This window comes from Heterodontus francisci, chromosome 9 (genome assembly GCF_036365525.1).
Source record: "Heterodontus francisci isolate sHetFra1 chromosome 9, sHetFra1.hap1, whole genome shotgun sequence".
Classification (NCBI taxonomy): domain Eukaryota; kingdom Metazoa; phylum Chordata; class Chondrichthyes; order Heterodontiformes; family Heterodontidae; genus Heterodontus; species Heterodontus francisci.
Genome location: NC_090379.1, coordinates 52,315,755 through 52,334,091, shown reverse-complemented (window position 1 = coordinate 52,334,091; position 18,337 = coordinate 52,315,755). Strand labels below are relative to the sequence as shown.

General features: G+C 40.2%; 1 protein-coding gene across 4 annotated transcripts in view; it reads right to left on the bottom strand.

The window, feature by feature from the left end:
• The window catches only part of LOC137373756 (uncharacterized), a 46,892-nt gene extending 29,677 nt beyond the window's left edge, over positions 1–17,215 (bottom strand). The window contains exons 1-3 of one of the 4 annotated variants that reach the window (XM_068039070.1): positions 16,922–17,215; positions 16,553–16,660; positions 10,403–11,791 (exon numbers count right to left, since the gene is read on the bottom strand). In XM_068039070.1, the coding sequence (XP_067895171.1) occupies positions 10,403–11,395 (993 nt within the window). In that variant the 5' untranslated portion in view covers positions 11,396–11,791; positions 16,553–16,660; positions 16,922–17,215. Of the gene's footprint in view, positions 1–10,402; positions 11,792–16,552; positions 16,661–16,752 lie in introns of all 4 variants that reach the window. The other 3 variants (XM_068039067.1, XM_068039068.1, XM_068039071.1) reach the window with 3 other exon arrangements.
• Between the last annotated feature and the right edge of the window lie 1,122 nt (positions 17,216–18,337).

Genomic DNA, 18,337 nt, shown 5'->3' with positions numbered 1-18,337 from the left:
GCTTCTGGTTGCTGGCCATTTCAACACTCCCTCCTACTCTAATATAAAAGCAAAATACTGCGGATGCTGGAAATCTGAAATAAAAACAAGAAATGCTGGAACCACTCAGCAGGTCTGGCAGCATCTGTGGAAAGAGAAGCAGAGTTAAAGTTTTGGGTCAGTGACCCTTCTTCGGAACTGACAAATATTAAAAATGTCACAGGTTATAAGCAAGTGAGGTGGGGGTGGGGCAAGAGATAACAAAGGAGAAGGTGCAGATTGGACAAGGCCACATAGCTGACCAAAAGGTCATGGAGTAAAGGCAAACAATATGTTAATAGTGTGTTGAAAGACAAAGCATTAGTACAGAATAGGTGTTAACGGACTGAATATTGAACAGCAGCAAGTGCAAACATGAAAAAAAAACAGTGGGTAAGCAAACTGAACAAACTAAGATGAAATGAAATAAATGCAAAAAAAAGGTTGTAAAAAATGTAAAAAAGAAAAAAAGAAAAAAGAAAAAGCAACTAAAAATGAAAGTAAAATGGGGGGCTGTCATGCTCTGAAATTATTGAACTCAATGCAGGCTGTAGTGTGCCTAATCGGTAGATGAGATGCTGTTCCTCGAGCTTGCGTTGATGTTCACTGGAACACTGCAGCAATCCCAGGACAGAGATGTGAGCATGAGAGCAGGGGGGAGTGTTGAAATGGCAAGCAACCGGAAGCTCAGGGTCCTGCTTGTGGACCGAGCGGAGATGTTCCGCAAAACGGTCACCCAGTCTGCGCTTGGTCTCCCCAATGTAGAGGAGACCACATTGTGAGCAGCGAATACAGTATACTACATTGAAAGAAGTACAAGTAAATCGCTGCTTCACCTGAAAGGAGTGTTTGGGGCCTGGGATAGTGACGAGAGAGGAGGTAAATGGACAGGTATTACACCTCCTGCGATTGCAGGGGAAGGTGCCATGGGACGGGGATGAGGTGGTGGGGCTAATGGAGGAGTGGACCAGGGTGTCGCGGAGGGAATGATCCCTTCGGAATGCTGACAGGGGAAGGGAGGGGAAGATGTGTTTGGTAGTGGCATCACGCTGGAGGTGGCGGAAATGGCGGAGGATGATCTTTTGGATATGGAGGCTGATGGGGTGGAAAGTGAGGACAAGGGGAACCCTGTCACGGTTCTGGGAGGGAGGGGAAGGGTTGAGGGCAGAGGTACGGGAAATGGGCCGGACATGGTTGAGGGCCCTGTCAACAACAGTGGGGGGGGGAATCCTCGGTTGAGGAAAAAGGAAGTCATACCAGAAGCACCGTCATGGAAGGTACCATCATCAGAGCAGATGCGTCGAAGACGGAGAAACTGGGAGAATGGAATGGAGTCCTTACAGGAGGTAGGATGTGAAGAAGTGTAGTCGAGGTAGCTGTGGGAGTCGGTGAGCTTATAATGGATATACTCTCATGCTCACATCTCTGTCCTGGGATTGCTGCAGTGTTCCAGTGAACATCAATGCAAGCTCAAGGACCAGCATCTCATTTACTGATTAGGTAAGCTACAGCCTGCTGGACTGAACATTGAGTTCAATCATTTCAGAGCATGACGGGCCCCCCTTTTTATTTTTAGTTATTTTTTCTGTGTTTATTTTATTTGAGTTTCTTTAGTTTGTTTCTACTGTGCCTACCCACTGTTTTTTTTCATGTTTGTGCTTGTGACTAGGCAGCTCAGTTTTCTGTCCATTAACACCCTCTCTGTAGTAATGCTTTGTCTTTCAGCACACTATTAACATACCATTTGCCTTTGCTCCATGACCTTCTGGTCAGTTATTCTCTGTGACCTTGTTATCTTTTGCCCCACCCCCGCTTTACTTGCTTAAAACTTTTACATTTCTAATATCTGTCAGTTCTGATGAAGGGTCACTGACCTGAAACGTTAACTCTGCTTCTCTCTCCACAGATGCTGCCAGACCTGCTGAGTATTTCCAGCATTTCTTGTTTGAGTTTCAGATTTCCCGTATCTGCAGTATTTTGCTTTTATAAAAGGGAGAGGGGTTCACTAGACTAATTCCTGGGATAAGGGAATTGTGTTATGAAGAGAGATTGAGTAAACTAGGCCTATATTCTCTAGAGTTTAGAAGAATGAGAGGTGATCACATTGAAACATAAAATTGATAAGGTGCTTGATAGACTAGATGCTCTGAAACTAGGGGTTCCACTCAGAATAAGGGTCCGGCCATTTAGGCCTGAGATGAGGAGAAATTTCTTCACTCAAAGGTTGTGAATCTTTGGAATTCTCTATTGCTGAGAGCTTTGGTTGCTCAGTTGTTGAGTATATTCAAGTCAGAGATCAATAGATTTTTGGATATTAAGGGAATCAAAGGAAATGGGTACAGTGTGGGAAGGTGCAGCTGAGGTAGAAGATCAGCCATAATCTTACCAGGGATAGGCACCAACATGTTGCACCACAGACACTTGACAAAATTATTGACTCAGCTAAGGACATGGGGGCAATTAATCTGTATATAAAGCATATAGCCAACCTAATGCCATCAAAACACAGTCTGATTAAATCACATTTCTCCTTGCAATAAAGCAGCTAAGCATATAAACATCAATGGAGAGCAGTACAACAGTATTAGTTAACTAGAAAGCAAAACAGTATGCAATGCCAATACAAATTACTTTTGTTGACAGAATAGAGCTAGCTACACCATGTGCTAATGTTGCATTAGCATGTAGCCAGCCAGCTAAACCATTACACAATAAAAACCAGGACAGTAAGAAGTAACTTTAATAACTTGTCATTCAACCAGTAAAACAGCAAATAATTCTCCACACTGGAAGAGATTAGTTAGCAAGCTAATAATAATACATTGATGTAAATCAGAAATAGCAGTGGGCCAATACTGAGCCCTGGGGCAACCCATTAAGCACTTTGCCACCTTCCCAACCTCACCACCACGAACCCAAATATTTACCAACCCCGGTTATTTGCTATACTCCAATTTTTTTTAATCCAGTCCCAAGTTTTGCCACCGTTCCCACAGTTTTGAGCTTTCAGTTTAATTAATTTTGCGTGGAATTTAAAGTACGCATCATAGCATTTACAATAGTCAATGAGAATTGTCACATTCAAAGCATTTTAATACCGAGGTGGACTAAATTCAAAGTCTGACTTTGACATTTCTAATGGGTGAGCATTAAAAGTCAGCGATTCATACTAGATGGATTGAAATTGACCTGCAACGGAGCCTGCTTTAAACAGAGAAGGAGGCAGAAATGTTAACACTAACAATGAAGTGAGCTCATTTGTTTAATTTAGGCAGTGGGCCCTTACCTGGTACATCTACGCAATGCAAATTTATATTTATTTTTGCCACGATAATTAGGCTTTCAAGGGCTATAAAGGCTCTTGTTAAGCATCTTGAGACACATCACTGGTCAAAACTAGTTCTGCGCAACGAGCTATTGGAAAATTGGCAACAGGTTTTACATCAAAATCAATTTTATTAACAGATCATCCACTGTGTATAACAGACTGGCAATTCACTATTAACCCATTTTGTGCTACTGGCAATCACCAATTTTAGCTCATAACCTTCTCTTTGGCATTGATTTCTTTATAATTGACAGTCTGCTCCATAATATTCCTTCTTGCTCCATGTTCTAGGACCTTGCCCAATGCCCCGATGATCCTGACTCTTTCTAATTACTTTCGCTCCTGGTAATTTTAAATGTCTTTTGGCTTGGAGCCAGCTATTTAAAATTGCCATGGACCTCAAAATTTTTACTATGGACACTGGTGTCCTGGTACAGACACATAGCCGACCCCTAACTGAGTTTTGGGACAGTGGGGCTGCATATTACTAAACCAGGCATTGAAACTGTTACCTATGACAATCACAAGCAATATGCAACCCATTACCTAATCTCAGATATTTTTAACTGGATAGCTCTCACACAAAGCTGGCACACGTATGATGAGCCATATGGCCTCCTTCTGTGCTGTATGATTCTATTCTCTTATTCATCAGCAAAGTGATGGGATAAGTCATCAACAGTGCTATCAAGTGGCACTTACTCACCAATGCTCAGTATTGGTTTTGTAAGGACCACACTGCAGTACAGCAATGATCTAAACATGCACACAAGACCTGAATTCCAGATATGAGGCGAGTGACTGCCCTTGATATCCAGGCAGCATTGGACAGAGTGTAGTACCAACCTTAGTATAACTCAAGTCAGTGGGATTAGAGGGAAAACTTTCAGTGGCTGGAGTCATAGTTGGCACAAAAGATGATGATTGTGATTCTTAAGAGGTTAATCATCTCAGCCCTGGACATTGCTGCAGGATTTCTTCAAGGCAGTGTCTTAGGCCAAACTATCTTTATCTGCTTCCGCAATAACCCTCCTCCATAAGGTCAGAAGTGGGATATTCGCTAATGATCGTACAATGTTTGGTTCCATTCTCAGTCCATGCCTGCATGCAGCCAAGACCTGGTCAACATCCAGGCTTTGGGTGTTCAGTGGCAAGTAACATTTGTGCCACACAAGTGCCAGGCAATGACCACCTCCATCACTTACAAAGGCACATGGTCAGGAATGTGATGGGATGTTCTTCACTTGCTTGGATGGGTGCAGCTGCTGCACAAGAAGTTCAACACTATCCAAAACAAAGTTGTCTGCTTGATTGGCATCCCCATCCACCAGCTTAAACATCCACTCCCCCCTTTACCATCTTACTGTGGCTGCAATGTATACTATCTACAATTGCACGTGCATTGCCCTTCCTTTATTGTCACTGGGTCAAAATCCTGGAACACTACCTAATAGCATAGTTGGAGTACTTTCACAAAATTGACTGTAATGGTTCATGAAGGTGGTTTACCACAAGCACCTTTCTAAAAGGTAACAAATGCTGGCTTTACCTGTGGTGCCCATAATAGAAAATGAATTTAAAAAAATTATATTCTGAATATTAAATTCATTTCCACCATCTAGAACTAGCCAAAGTTCTGTTATTTGCAAATCATTGTTGATCCCTTCTGCCACAACAGCCTCCAGTTCCGGCATTTGACTTTTACTGCTTCTAGTATATTCATACATACATCTCACTGTCAATTTGCCTTGTTTCACATCTCTGTGTCTGCATTTTATTAATCTTAGGTTCATGCATATCTCTTAGGGTTTCTTTGTCTCCCCTATTACCAGTCTTATCTCTACCGATCTAGTTCAAATGATTTTCAATTCCTGCATTAATTTTCCTTGCAAGTCTTTTTCTCCCAATTGGTTTAATTGCATCGCATCTCTCCTGTACCAGCCACACAATAGGAAGTCTGGGATATTGTTTGGTTGAGCTCTTGCATTCGGTAGCAAATATTTCAATATTGATGGATGGCCATTTATCCAATCTAAATTATGAGAAATGCAGTCATATCCAGTATGTTTTTGTATAACTTCAAAAGGTTTTAGATCATATTTATGGGTAAGCTTTCTGGAGAAAGCAGTCAGTGTTTCAGTTTTGTATACAGATGGCATTTAAGTTCTGTGCCAATCAGTGCAAGCTGCTTTCAAATGGTAGTCTGTTCTCCATTGCAAGAAGGTAGTTTATGTCCTAGAGATTATGTTCAGAGAGACAGTGTTGGCTTTTGTATATAAAACACTTGTTTGTTCACAGCTAGAGCCTTGTCCTGGTAACAGTGTATATTCCATCTGCCTTTTGAAAAGAAGAGAATCCAATAGCTGGTGTAGAGCAAGGGTTCAGTATTACAAATATCCAAGGACTGTATCATTGACCTAGGTACTGGGCAGGCTTGGGCATGCTCCTAATCATAGGAAATGGTGATCTGCTTACAGGTGTGGCTGGTGATGACAAAATACCTAGCCATAAAGCCCAAAAGGGTTACACTGTTCAAAACAAAATGAAAGCTGTGTAAACCTTTATCAGTTGCACATTAACTATTTTCTGTGAACTATAAAAAAAAAATTTAAGAGAATCAAACAAAATTAAAGATGTCATACAAGAGCCCTGTGTGTTTATAGCAATTATAAGTTCTGTGTTTTTAAATAAACTATAAAAGTTTCCTTGCTCATGACATTAATAATTGTACTGTAGTTATTCCTCAAATATATACCAATACCTAGACTTTTTCTACATTCTATTATGAACTGGTATTCAGTCACAATACTGTAGGTTTTCAGGCCAAAATGACAGTCTTATCTTTATTACTTTCCAAACTTTAACCCACAAGCTGAGCAATACTGCTAAAAATATCTTACAAAATCATCAGTAGCCAACACCAATTGAACTTTAGCAATAAATACGTTTCCTCGATACGAATGCTGACAGATTTACAAGGGAGTAGTTGCTTTCCTCCTACAATTTATGAAGTCTAGAAGACTTTAATATGTGAAGATATTTTATTTGTAAAGCCATTAGTGTTGATCTCACTAGAAACACTACTGGATAACCTTCTGTATAATTATCAGTCTGTGCCTGTGGAAAAATGATAGCAAACAGGGTGACAAACTTTGAAACAAGGGTCAAAGAGGTCAGCTATATGTATTCGATTGACAGCTGTATTTTGTTGTGGGAATACATGAGATTTGAACTCAATTAACCCAGTTATCCTAGGTGGAAAAGGTCCAACATAGCATTTAAAGCAGAAAGGTTGAATGATAGCTTCATGTCCAAATTTGAGTATATTTTGGGCAACTCTCTCAACTCAATTCTTTTTGCCTCACAGCAGTGTGGTGGTAGTCTCATGGAGCAGCATGGGACATTGTAAATTCTCACTCAGAAGAGTTACAGCATGAAGACTAGTCCAGGCCTGGTGTTATCAATAGAATTAGCAAAGCATTGCACCTTCTGTCATTTTTGTACCAAGGAGGGAGTTTGAGTTCTAGAATAATATTGCAAGCTGTTGTATTGTCCCATGCTGCTGCCGGTGTGTTTTTATTAATAAACCCATCCCATGGTTTATAACTGAAACCACACTTGAGCGTTTATCCTTCCACTATCTGAAGTCCAGGAAATTATGAGAACTTGTGTCATGTCCAGTGAGGTAAAAACATTAATAAGGATTACTATTCAATCCCTGGGTAATAATACAATGTTGTACTGTATATTTAAGTTCACACTTTGATTTGTCGGGAGCAAAGCCTCACTTGATGCTGAGCAAGAGAGAAATATCTCGGGAAAACTTAAAAATAGTGGTGGCAAAAATCTTGGGATAAGAATAGCACCTACAGAGCAAAAATTGGCTATTCAAGTTTTACATTTCAATTAATTTTAGCAGCAGCATTCAGCAGTACTTAGAGTGAGTATGAGAGGCATAGATCATAAGAGTTAGCTCAAGTACAAAAAGCTGTAAAGTAACAACACAAAACTAAGGATGTGCAAGAAGATGACATTCAAAAAGAGAAAAAAGGTACAACACAACACAAGTAGGCAAAACAGGAAGGAAAAGGACAAGTAGAATCACCACACAGAAACATTATACAAGCATGAGGCAGAACAGCAGCTGGACAATTTGTGACACAACCAGTTCAGGTGAATGAAGGTGAAAGTTAATTGAACCAAAGATCTGAAAACAATTATAGAATAAATAAATAAGTACCCGATTCCAAAATTTAATGATGGATTTTTATGTGCATTTAAATTGTCAGCAGAACAGCACAATCGAAACGGTGGAACACAAGGACAGAAAATGATCCTATCACTAAGTGGAAAAATGTTAACTGCATTTTGTGTGCCTACAACCTGAATTTTGTATGGAACATAATATTGTGAAACAGGTATTGTCAAAATCTCATCGAAGCTTATAGTCATAAAAAAGTCCAACTGTATATCCAAAATATTAACCCTGGAGCTGTGCAACAGCAAGTTCAAAACTATATAACTTACTAACAGTTCTTCTGGCACATGGATGCCTGCTACAGCAAAGCCATTTATTGACTATTTTAACTTGTTTGATACTATTATGCCAAATAGTACAAGTATTGAGGTAGTGCCTGCAACCTTGCTCCACCATTCAAGATGAAGACAGTCTGTTTATGATGTTTTCTCTCTATTCACAAAATGATAGAAAGTCCACCTGAATTGGTGCCCTTGAAATGGATCAGTCGCCCAACCAAATAAAGCTGTCTTCCTCTTATTGATGTATACGTCTGCCTGGGATTTGAAGTATTTTAATTTCTCTGCTCCCTTAAGTCTAAGGGACACAGGCTTGAAAAGATATGGCAGACAACTGGTTTAGCCATCCACCACCAGATCTGGTTGGACCACATAAAACAATACTGGCTCCTGCTCTTGTCTGCTAAAACTGCTCATTATTCCAGGATCATCCTGGAATGCAAAGACAGCCCCTGGCTTCTTTACTGCAAACTGTCTTCTTAAACTCCTCTCCCTTGTCCCCTCCACCCTCACCTCCAACAATAAGTGCAAGGAGCTCATGGACTTTCTTGTCACTAAGGTTGAGACCATCAGATCAGCTGCCTCTGTTGCATCTCTCCATGCCACTAGCCCACCTGGCCAAACTACCTCCAATGTACACCCTGCCTTAGCCCTGAACTCACATCTTTCTTTCATTTCTCTCCTATCTTCCCTCATGCCCTCACTGAGCTCATCTTGTCCAAGAGACACACTTCCTGCTCCTTTGACCCTATTCTCACTAAACTGCTGACCATGCAACTTTCCCCCCGGTCCCATGCATCCAGGCAAGTGGAGAGTATTCCATCACACTCCTGACTTGTACCTTGTAGATGGTGGACAGGCTTTGAGGAGTCAGGAGGTGGGTTACTCGTCACAGAATTCTCAGCCTCTGACCTGCTGTTGTGGCCACAACCTTTGGTCAATGGGGATTCAGCAATGGTAATGCTGTTGAGGTCAGGGGGAGATGGTTTAATTCTCTCTTGTTGGAGATCGTCATTGCCTGGCACTTGTGTGGCGCAAATGTTACATGACACTTATCAACCCAAGCCTGAATGTTGTCTCAGCCCCTGCAACGAAATCTGTACCCTCCTGACATCCCTCTCCCTGACCATACACAAGTTGAACCAGGCTGTTTGCAACTTTGATGTTCTATTTGATCCCAACTATGTTTCCAACTCCACATCAGAAATTTCCTGTCTGTTGCCAAAATCCTTACCACTTCTTTGTCATCTTCTGAACTGATGATTTTAATGCTCTCTTGGCCAGCCTACTACCCTCCAACCTCCATAAACAGCTCATCCAAAACTTTGATGCTCGTATCCTATCCTAGGATATGTAGATTAAAAACAATAGCAGTCCCAGTCTAAAACTATTCTCCTTTCACCAATGTTTTTGGGAACTGGGAGGAGGTGTGTGTTGGTGTTCAAGGTGGGAATCCTCTCCCACTTTGGAACATTGTGCTAGTGGGGTGGTTTGCAACCTTGGTGTAGACCCAAATTTCCCCTTCCACAGAAACCGGCTCTGCTTTGTCACTTTTCCATATTTTCTATTCTTACTGCCCCTTCAGCTACTCTCACAATTTTGAGGAAGGATTCAGTACTCAACATGTCAACTTGTACTCTCAACAGATGCTGCCTGACCTGTTGAGCAATTCAGTGTTTTCAGTTTTTGTTTCACTTTCCCTCATTTCAGCCAATCTTTCTATATGCAGGTTTTACCATTGTTAGTCTGTGGGCCTAGGGGCTGAAGGGGCCCAGAATGTGAACTCCAAAATGGCATTTGCTCAGTGACGTTACCAAGCTCGACATCATCTATGTGCCATTTTTAGGATAAAGAAACAATCTATTTTTTCTCGCATTGCAATACATATTTTGGCAACATTGCAGCAAATTCATCAGAACAACAAGCTCTCAACTGTACAAGTTGTCATTCAACAGATACAGATATAAAATTTAACTTGATTTTTCCAGATAAACTAGAGATTACAGCCTTGTAACTCACTCCCTGACACTTTTTTGATTGGAACATTGCAAAAACTAAGGCAGGGGTTTCACCATCAGCACCCCTTTCAATACTAGTTATAAAATTCTGCCAAATACCTTACCATTTTGTTTGCTTCAGTAGATTTTTATTTGAATTTTACTAAAAAAGTGCTGATGATATCAGTACTGGCTGAAAGTTTTTTTTTCCAGTCAGATCATGTGAGTAAGCTTAATTAACAGTTAAAGTTAAGTTATTCCTCAGTTTATCACGACTAATCAAAACACAAAATTTTGAAGATGTTGGAAATCTGAAAAAAAATACCAAAAATGCTCCTAATGCTGCCTCAGGCTATTTTCCATTCTTCACAGATTCTGCCTGACTTGCTGAGTGTTTCCAGCATTTTCTGTGTTTACTTTCTACCAATAATTAATGCAATTCTCCAAAAGCTAAGTCTCAGCAACTCTCCCAAGCAATTATCTTGATGATCATTGTTTACAAAAAAAAACTTGTAATACTAACCTTCACAGCTGAACTTGCAGAGACAATCTCCTGGTTTTGAGAGGATGGAGAGCTAGTAGGGCACAGTGCTGCATTTGTACCAAAGTCTGAAAATTCAGTATCACTACAGTCAACAGTCTGAAGTGTGCCATTCGCTAACTGGTCATTACTTTCAAATGTTGTCCATTTTAATGCAGAATCAGCTAAACTGTTATCAGCAAAAACTGCAGATTGGCTTGGATTATTGCCACTAAATAGTTCCTCCTCAGCTTTCTCAAAAACATTTAACTTTAATGTGAACTTTGGAGCACATGCATTGGTAATTGATACAGAGGTTTTGAATTCACTGTCACATTTGTGATTTGTAGATTTGTGGTGTTGGACTGGAAAATGATGATTCTTGAAGCTACCATTAGGAATTTGGGAGCTTTGTTGCTGGGAACTCTTATCAGCAGAATCATCTTCTTCCCTCAAAGACAATTCATGGAAAGTACCAAAAAACTGCTGCTGTACAAGGGATGTTTTACAGTAACCTGCAAAGTCACTCCATAACTCATTGTTTTCTTCATCTTTTGATGCACACGATGCTTTGTTTGTTGAAGCATTAAGCTGCATATCCTCTCCCGTATCCACTGAATCAACTCCATTTAAGATATGCTTCATGTTGCTACTGGGATCCTCCATATAGCCTGCTAGGCTGGCATTAATTAAGTCACAGGGATCTAATGCTTCTGAACCGAAAGATTTATGAGTTTCCAGTACAGTTGTCTCTCTTTGGATTTTGACAATTTCGCCAAGATCTAGCTCGTCTATATAACTTTGGTTCACAGATGCATTTCTGACATCTAATCCACAATCATCCAAAGGAACAGAGATTTCCACATTTCCATTTATATCATTCAGTTTTATGGGCCATTCAGCCATGTTCTTGGAAATATTATTTGCGTTTTGATTTTCTTCATCCTGTTGCAAATATGCTGCTGGTGACGTTTCTTTTATAACACCAATTATCATGTTTATGGTGCATGGTTGATGACAGTATTACTGTGGCGTTATTATACAAAAAGATAATTCAGAAGTAGCTCACAAAGGACTAACTGGTTATGAAGTAAAATGGGCAATTACTTTCAGTCTCTTCTGTTTCTAGCTTTTGTGTAACTCAATACATTTCATATCTCAGTTTAAAGTTACTGATGAAACAGCTTATAAACAGAAAATAGGCCAGTCTTTGTTTCCTGTTTGCATGCTATGGAAATATTGGTATTATTTTGAGAGCTACATTTGCAAGACAAGGACATACATTTGATTTTGTTTTGCAGTTTACAGTTTTATAGATTAGGCAGTTTTCTCATCATGGATGGTGTTGTTTTCATATGACCTTCAGTGTTTGTGCCAATAGTCTCCTTCAGTCTGTAAAAAGAAATGCAATCTATAAAAAATAACAAAGTGAAACATTCTTTGCATATTTGTTAGATCAGGCATGGTATTATGCAAGTACACAAAAGGCTATTATACCCAGACCAACGTCAATTCTGGCTTATTAGACATATCTTACAGCAGTTCTCCAACACTTTCTCAAGAGCAACAAGGGATGGGCAATGAATGCAGGCATATAAAAGCCCATATCACCAAAAATGAACGTAAAGAAAGGATTAGAAAACAGGATTTGTATGAAGACTTCACATTTTGTGAACAAGTAAACACTCTCGAAGCTTCCTCCTCCTTTCCTGGTTATGTTTCCTCCCAAGAGGTGATGAATCAGGCTGTGATAAGACATATCACAATCAAGTCCAATTATCCTTAGTGGCTGCCCACAAGTTCCAGGAGGGATCTTTGTGCAACAAAACAAGAATACAAACTTGGGCTAAATTCCCTAACCTGGGATGCTGAGATAGTAATTGTCCCACCATTAGCCTGACCGAGTTACTAGTGATTGAACCCAAGGCATTCCTAGTCAATATGCTCCCCACCCTACTATTTTAGCATAAAAGAGTTAGTTTCTATTCCCTTCTTTCTTACACTGACAATAAGAAAGCAGATGAATAAATGACCAGATAATCTGTTTTTGATGGTGTTGGCTAAGACACTGAGAAGACTCCATACTTTTCTTTAATAATAATGTTGTGGGATCTTTTACATCCAGTGGTACAGAAAACAAGACCTTTATTTAACTTCTCATCTGAAAGGCAGCACCTCTGACAATGCAGCACACTCTCAATACTGCAAATGAAGTCGGCTTAAACCCCCGATCTTCTGATCAGAGGCACTGAGTTAAACTGATATCTTTTTTAAAAAGTGGAACTATTTTGGAACTTGGAAGAAAAAATGTGAATATCTAAAAATCTACTTGCATATTACTGTTGCATTTTGTCCAGTATGGTAGACCTTGGAAAATCTCAAAATTAATTTACCCAATTTTTAATTGGGGGATTTGAGTAGCAGCATATCTGATCTGAAGGCAGTTGTACCCTGACAGTGTCAAGAGTTGACCAGAACAATGATCTCCACATTGTGTTCACATGTCGCCTTTGGGCCCTTGGAATCTTGATGCATGACAAAGGCAACAGCTCAGAAACCATTTTGACTGGCGGATTAAATGGGTTTAGGGGAACTAGCAAAAATTTGTGGGGGAGGTGGTGGTGTAGTGGTAATGTCACTGGACTAATAATCTAGAGTTCAGGTTAATGCACTGGGGACATGGGTTCGAATCCCACCATAGCAGATGGTGAAATTTGAATTCAATTAATAAATCTGGAATTAAAAGCTATTCTAATGGTGACCATGGTCAACTTTTGGGTGGCGCAGTGGTTAGCACCACAGCCTCAAAGCTCCAGCGACCTGGGTTCGGTTCTGGGTACTGCCTGTGCGGAGTTTGCAAGTTCTCCCTGTGACCGCGTGGGTTTCCACCGGGTGCTCCGATTTCCTCCCACAGCCAAAGACTGGCAGGTTGATAGGTAAATTGGCCATTGTAAATTGCCCCGAGTGTAGGTAGGTGGTAGGGAAATATAGGGACAGGTGGGGATGTGGTAGGAATATGGAATTAGTGTAGGATTAGTATAAATGGGTGGTTGATGGTCAGCACAGACTCGGTGGGCCGAAGGGCCTGTTTCAGTGCTGTATCTCTAAATAAATAAATAAAATAAACAGTGGTTCCCAAATTCCAAATCAAAGAACAAACAGATAGAAGACTTTGTAATTGGCAGATACATTGTAATTTATGAGGATTTGTATTAATTGTGTGTGTTTTATCAGACAAGAGGGCAATGATTTAATCCATGGCTCAAGCTATGAAAGAGATCAAGAAGCAAGGCTGAGATTCTTTCCATGAATGTCAAGTACAACAACTTATATTTCTATAGTGCCTTTAATGTAACAAAATGTCCCAAGGCACTTTACAGGATTATAATAAAACAATGTATGACACTGAACCACAAAAGGAGAGATTAGGTCAGATGATCAAAAGTTTGGTCAAAGAGATAGGTTTTCAGGAGTGTCTTAAAGGAGGAAAGTGAGGTGGAAAGGTGTAGGGAGGGTATTCCAGAACTTGGAGCCTCAGCAACTGAAGGCACGGACACTAATGGTTGAACGATTAAAATCAGGGATGCACAAGAGACCAGAATTAGAGGAGTGCAGATAATTTGGAGGGTTGTGGGGTTGGAAGAGATTGCAGAGATATGGAGGGGCGAGGCCATGGAGGGATTTGAAAATAATGGTGAGAATTTTTAAATCAAGATGTTGCTTGGACCGGGAGCCAATGTAGGTCACTGAGCACAGTGCTGATAGGGAAACGGAACTTGGTGCGAGTCAAGACATGGGCGACGTAGTTTTGGATGCTTATGGAGAGTAGAATGTGGGAGACCAGCCAGGAGTGCACTGGAATAGTCAAGTCTAGAGGTAACGAAGGCATGATTGAGGGTTTCAGCAGCACCACCAATAGGAAGTTTAAAAAAAAGTAAAAAAGTCGTGGTGACTTTTCCCCACTATATAAAAAAAATTCAGAGTTAATTTGTGGAAAATATACCATCAGAAAATATTGCACTTTATCTGGCTCATCCCTAAATGTACTAGTTCCGATTGTCCACTCGTCAAACATCTATCAAACTCTCCTATTAAATGTTCAAACTATGTCTCCCAGTCCATACATTCATCCTCGCTGTGTAAAGTATTAAATATAAACAGTCTATTCACTTTAATTCTAAGCTTGAGGTCTCTGATGCTGGAGTCGGTGGCGATGTCAAATATATTATGGGGATTTTTGGAAGCAGCAGTAGTTTGTGAAAATTCCTTAACACCGTGGGGCAGTTTTACAAAAGAAAGCAGAGTCAATCAGATACCCATTTGGTTCAATCATCTAAGTTGACTTTACACGATGAATGAAACAATTGCCGAATAGCTGAATAGGAAAAACATCGTGCAACCACTGACCCCCTCCCCCAAAACCTCTGGATTTTTATCTACTTGCTAAATGTTCTGGAGAAGGCAATGTTTAGAAAATTGAGTTAGATGTTTCTAAAAAGTTCACCTCTGTGCAAGATTTTTCTTTTGAAAGAAATGTAATTTAAAAGTCCTCTTTAGCAACCACAAATACTTTATACTCCGACTGCCCATTTTTGCCTTAGCATATTTTTAGTTGTCAAATCTAATCATCCTTCCTCAATTTACATTTTGTGTAGGTAAACAAAGTCAAATCTTTATTTTTCAAAGTATTTACACCAGTATTTTAGCTTTAAGCATATATCCCATTTTCAAGTTGGAACTGAAGCAGATTTAAGAAATATTTTCCAATGGGACAAATTGCCTTTGCAATAATACATACGTTTTTTAAATTAAAAAGTAATGGTCGGTGTAGTGTTCTACTTAATTAAAAGAATGCAGGAGCCGGTTATAATTTAACTAAAACTCATTGAAACAAAAGTCTTCATCGATTGTCATTTCATATTCCTCTTACTGATACGATGCATTTTGACTCTTCCTAAAAAAAAAAGCCTTTTCAAAGCACCCTGCTGCAACACGTTGTCGTCAACTGGTTAAATTGGTGCTGCAGCAGGTACATCTGACCATACTAACTTCGATAACACACTTATCTATTGTTTTAACCTGTTATTACATTTTTTGGAAAGCAACAGAGGCGATCAGAAAACGGATCAAAAAATGTCAGTTCTCTTTGCACACAAAGTACGGTAAAGTCTCTCATGTGACACTCAAAGTTCATTTTCAGTGTAGCTAACTTTCACAGAAATCCCCAGACTTTTAAAGTTATCCCCCATTTATTGTTACTGATTTATCAACCCCCTACACCCCCGCCAAAAAAGACTGAACGATCACTCTTTGGTAGTCTCCAGATTTTGTTGCGTTCATATTCCAGGTACATAAAATAGTTTTCCGTTTTGTTCACCATTTTCTTATCTCTCCACAAGACGATCAAAAACAGCACAAATTGCATAGCTTAAATATAACAAAAACTAGATAATTAGCAGGTACGTGAGTTTGCAAACATTATTGCTGAATTTATTACCCTCGATTTTTAATTTGCAAAATGCTACATTCAACCTTTCACACACACCTAGTTTAAAAAGACCAAAATCTCTCAATTAGCCATGCAGCTTATTTTACTTCCAGCAATATTTTTAAACTGTGTGTTTAAAATTGTTCTATTGTTCTAATATTCACTAATAGTAATACATATAATTATAGGCGATGACTTAAAAACCCTTAAACCTGGAGATTAGGATTGTTACCAATAGTTGTACAAAACAATAAACGAATGCACTGATCAGTCTAAACAGGTTGTGCACGATATTAAAATTATGTCACACCCGGAAGTGACAATGTTTATCAATGCAAGTTCACGATCTGCGGTCAGAGGATTATTTTACAAAGATGAAAGAAAACATTTTCATACTGACGGTAGTGGGAATGATGGCAGAAGGTTAACAATATATACACCCTCGAGTTAGAATTCCCCAAAGTGACAAGTCTGTTTTCCAATGCTTTGTGCGCTCTCAGCTTGTCTAACCGATGACAAAAGCTATATTTAAAACAAGCACCGATTAACATACAATCGGTACATTTCCACCCAGTGTTCTCCCAATTAAAACAGGCCTGGCACTTCTCACTCGTTTGGAGAGAAACACGCTTATTTTGGTTTAAATGTAATTTACTGAGACGCACCTCACTCTTGAAAGATATATTTGAATAGGGTTTATGATCCATCGGGTTTGCACCATTGAATTGGCATTTTCCGGTGTCGGCGGCTCCAGTAATAAAACTTTCCCAAATCTGCTTTACAAACCCAGTACGAATGGTTATGAACACCCAGAGAGAGAGAGAGAGAGAGGGGGTTAAATACAGCGAGAGATCGGTAAACTCACACTGACCCCGCTTTAACCAGCGGCCAGCTCCGGACTCGGATCACAACGGGCGGAGCCGGCAAATCCTTCAGCCTGCAAAGCGTCCAGCAGCAGATTCCCGGAGAAAGGAAAGTGCAGCCCTTCCCGTTACGGCCTGCGTCCTGACCCCCGCCTGTCGGCTGCACCGTACCTCTGGCCTGTCAGCAATCGCTCCTTACTGCTCCCTCAGCTCCGCCCGCCGCTCCCCCTCTCAACTGCTGAAGAAACAGCTGTGACCCACAGCAACCAGCCTCAGCTCAGCCTTCCCCGCCTCCAGCCTGACAGTTTAACACACGTCACCCAGCCCAACCTTCTGAGATCCCAGAAAGCCGGGAAGATTCGAGCTGCTCCCTCCGCATCGACTGGCGTGTGACACAAGCAACGCCGGCCAATGTTAAGAGAGAAATAGATTTGTCCTTATTAAAGCAGTCTCTCTCTCTCTCTCCACAAATGCTGCCAGACTTGCCGAGTGTCTCTAGCGTTTTCTGTTTTGAGTCGCGTATCTGTCTGGTTGAATGACACTTGATCGATCGGCGCAGCAAGATACACAGGTTTACTGACTGCCCCACCCCGGGCTTATTGTCATGTGAGGTATAGGTTTGTTAGGCCCTGGTATCCCAGCCGAGGTGATTGGGTAACTCGCTCATTGTTGTGTATTTGCATTATATAAGTCTGTAGAAATAAAAAAAAATCCTTTTAATGCTGGGTGTACACAGCAGGTTAGTTAGCATCGGCAAAGAGACAAATAAAATATTAACGTATAACTCTTCCCACCAGTCTGTGGCAATGTTACATTGACACATATCACTGTACCTGGCAACCTTGTCTATACATGTATTTTGATTTTTTTTCCATAGGTACTCATTTGATTTTTTAAGAAGTTTATTTCTGAATTATGCAGCACATGTATATGTGGAAATGACTGCAAAATGTGGTCCCAACTTTACTTCCTGCCCACATGCCTCTTCAATTTCCCAGGGTTAGTTTAATTTGTATATATGCATTCAGGTTGCTTGTTTTAAAAGTTTATATGTCATATAGATATACAATATATGTACATACACGTTATGCAGCTAATGGCAGATAGCAGTCAAGGGTGAATTAATGCCTAAGTATCAGGGGAAAATGTATTAAAAACCATAATGTATGATACAATACATCAATGTGTGTTACCATTGAGACCAAGGCTGCGAAATTCATTAGCACTTCTATCCACGATAAAAGCATTTTGGGCGCTGCCAGGATAGCAGGCATTTATTGGTGTGGGCGCACATCAACTGCACATTAGAGTGGTAGCCCTTGACATGACAATGACATGAGGGTCCCACAGAGCCATGTGCGTGCAGTCAATAGTGCTCAGCACCATTGGGAATCCCACTATCCTGATGAACCCATGAGCCCTCTTCTCCTGTAGAATGCCTCTTACTAAACTAAGGCTTAGGCCATAAATCACTGAACAACTTATTTAGTATAGAACAAGTATATGAACGTAATGAGGACAAAACATTTATTTACAGTAATTTACGAGCCTCATTGTCTTTGAAAATATATCAGACATAATAAAGAT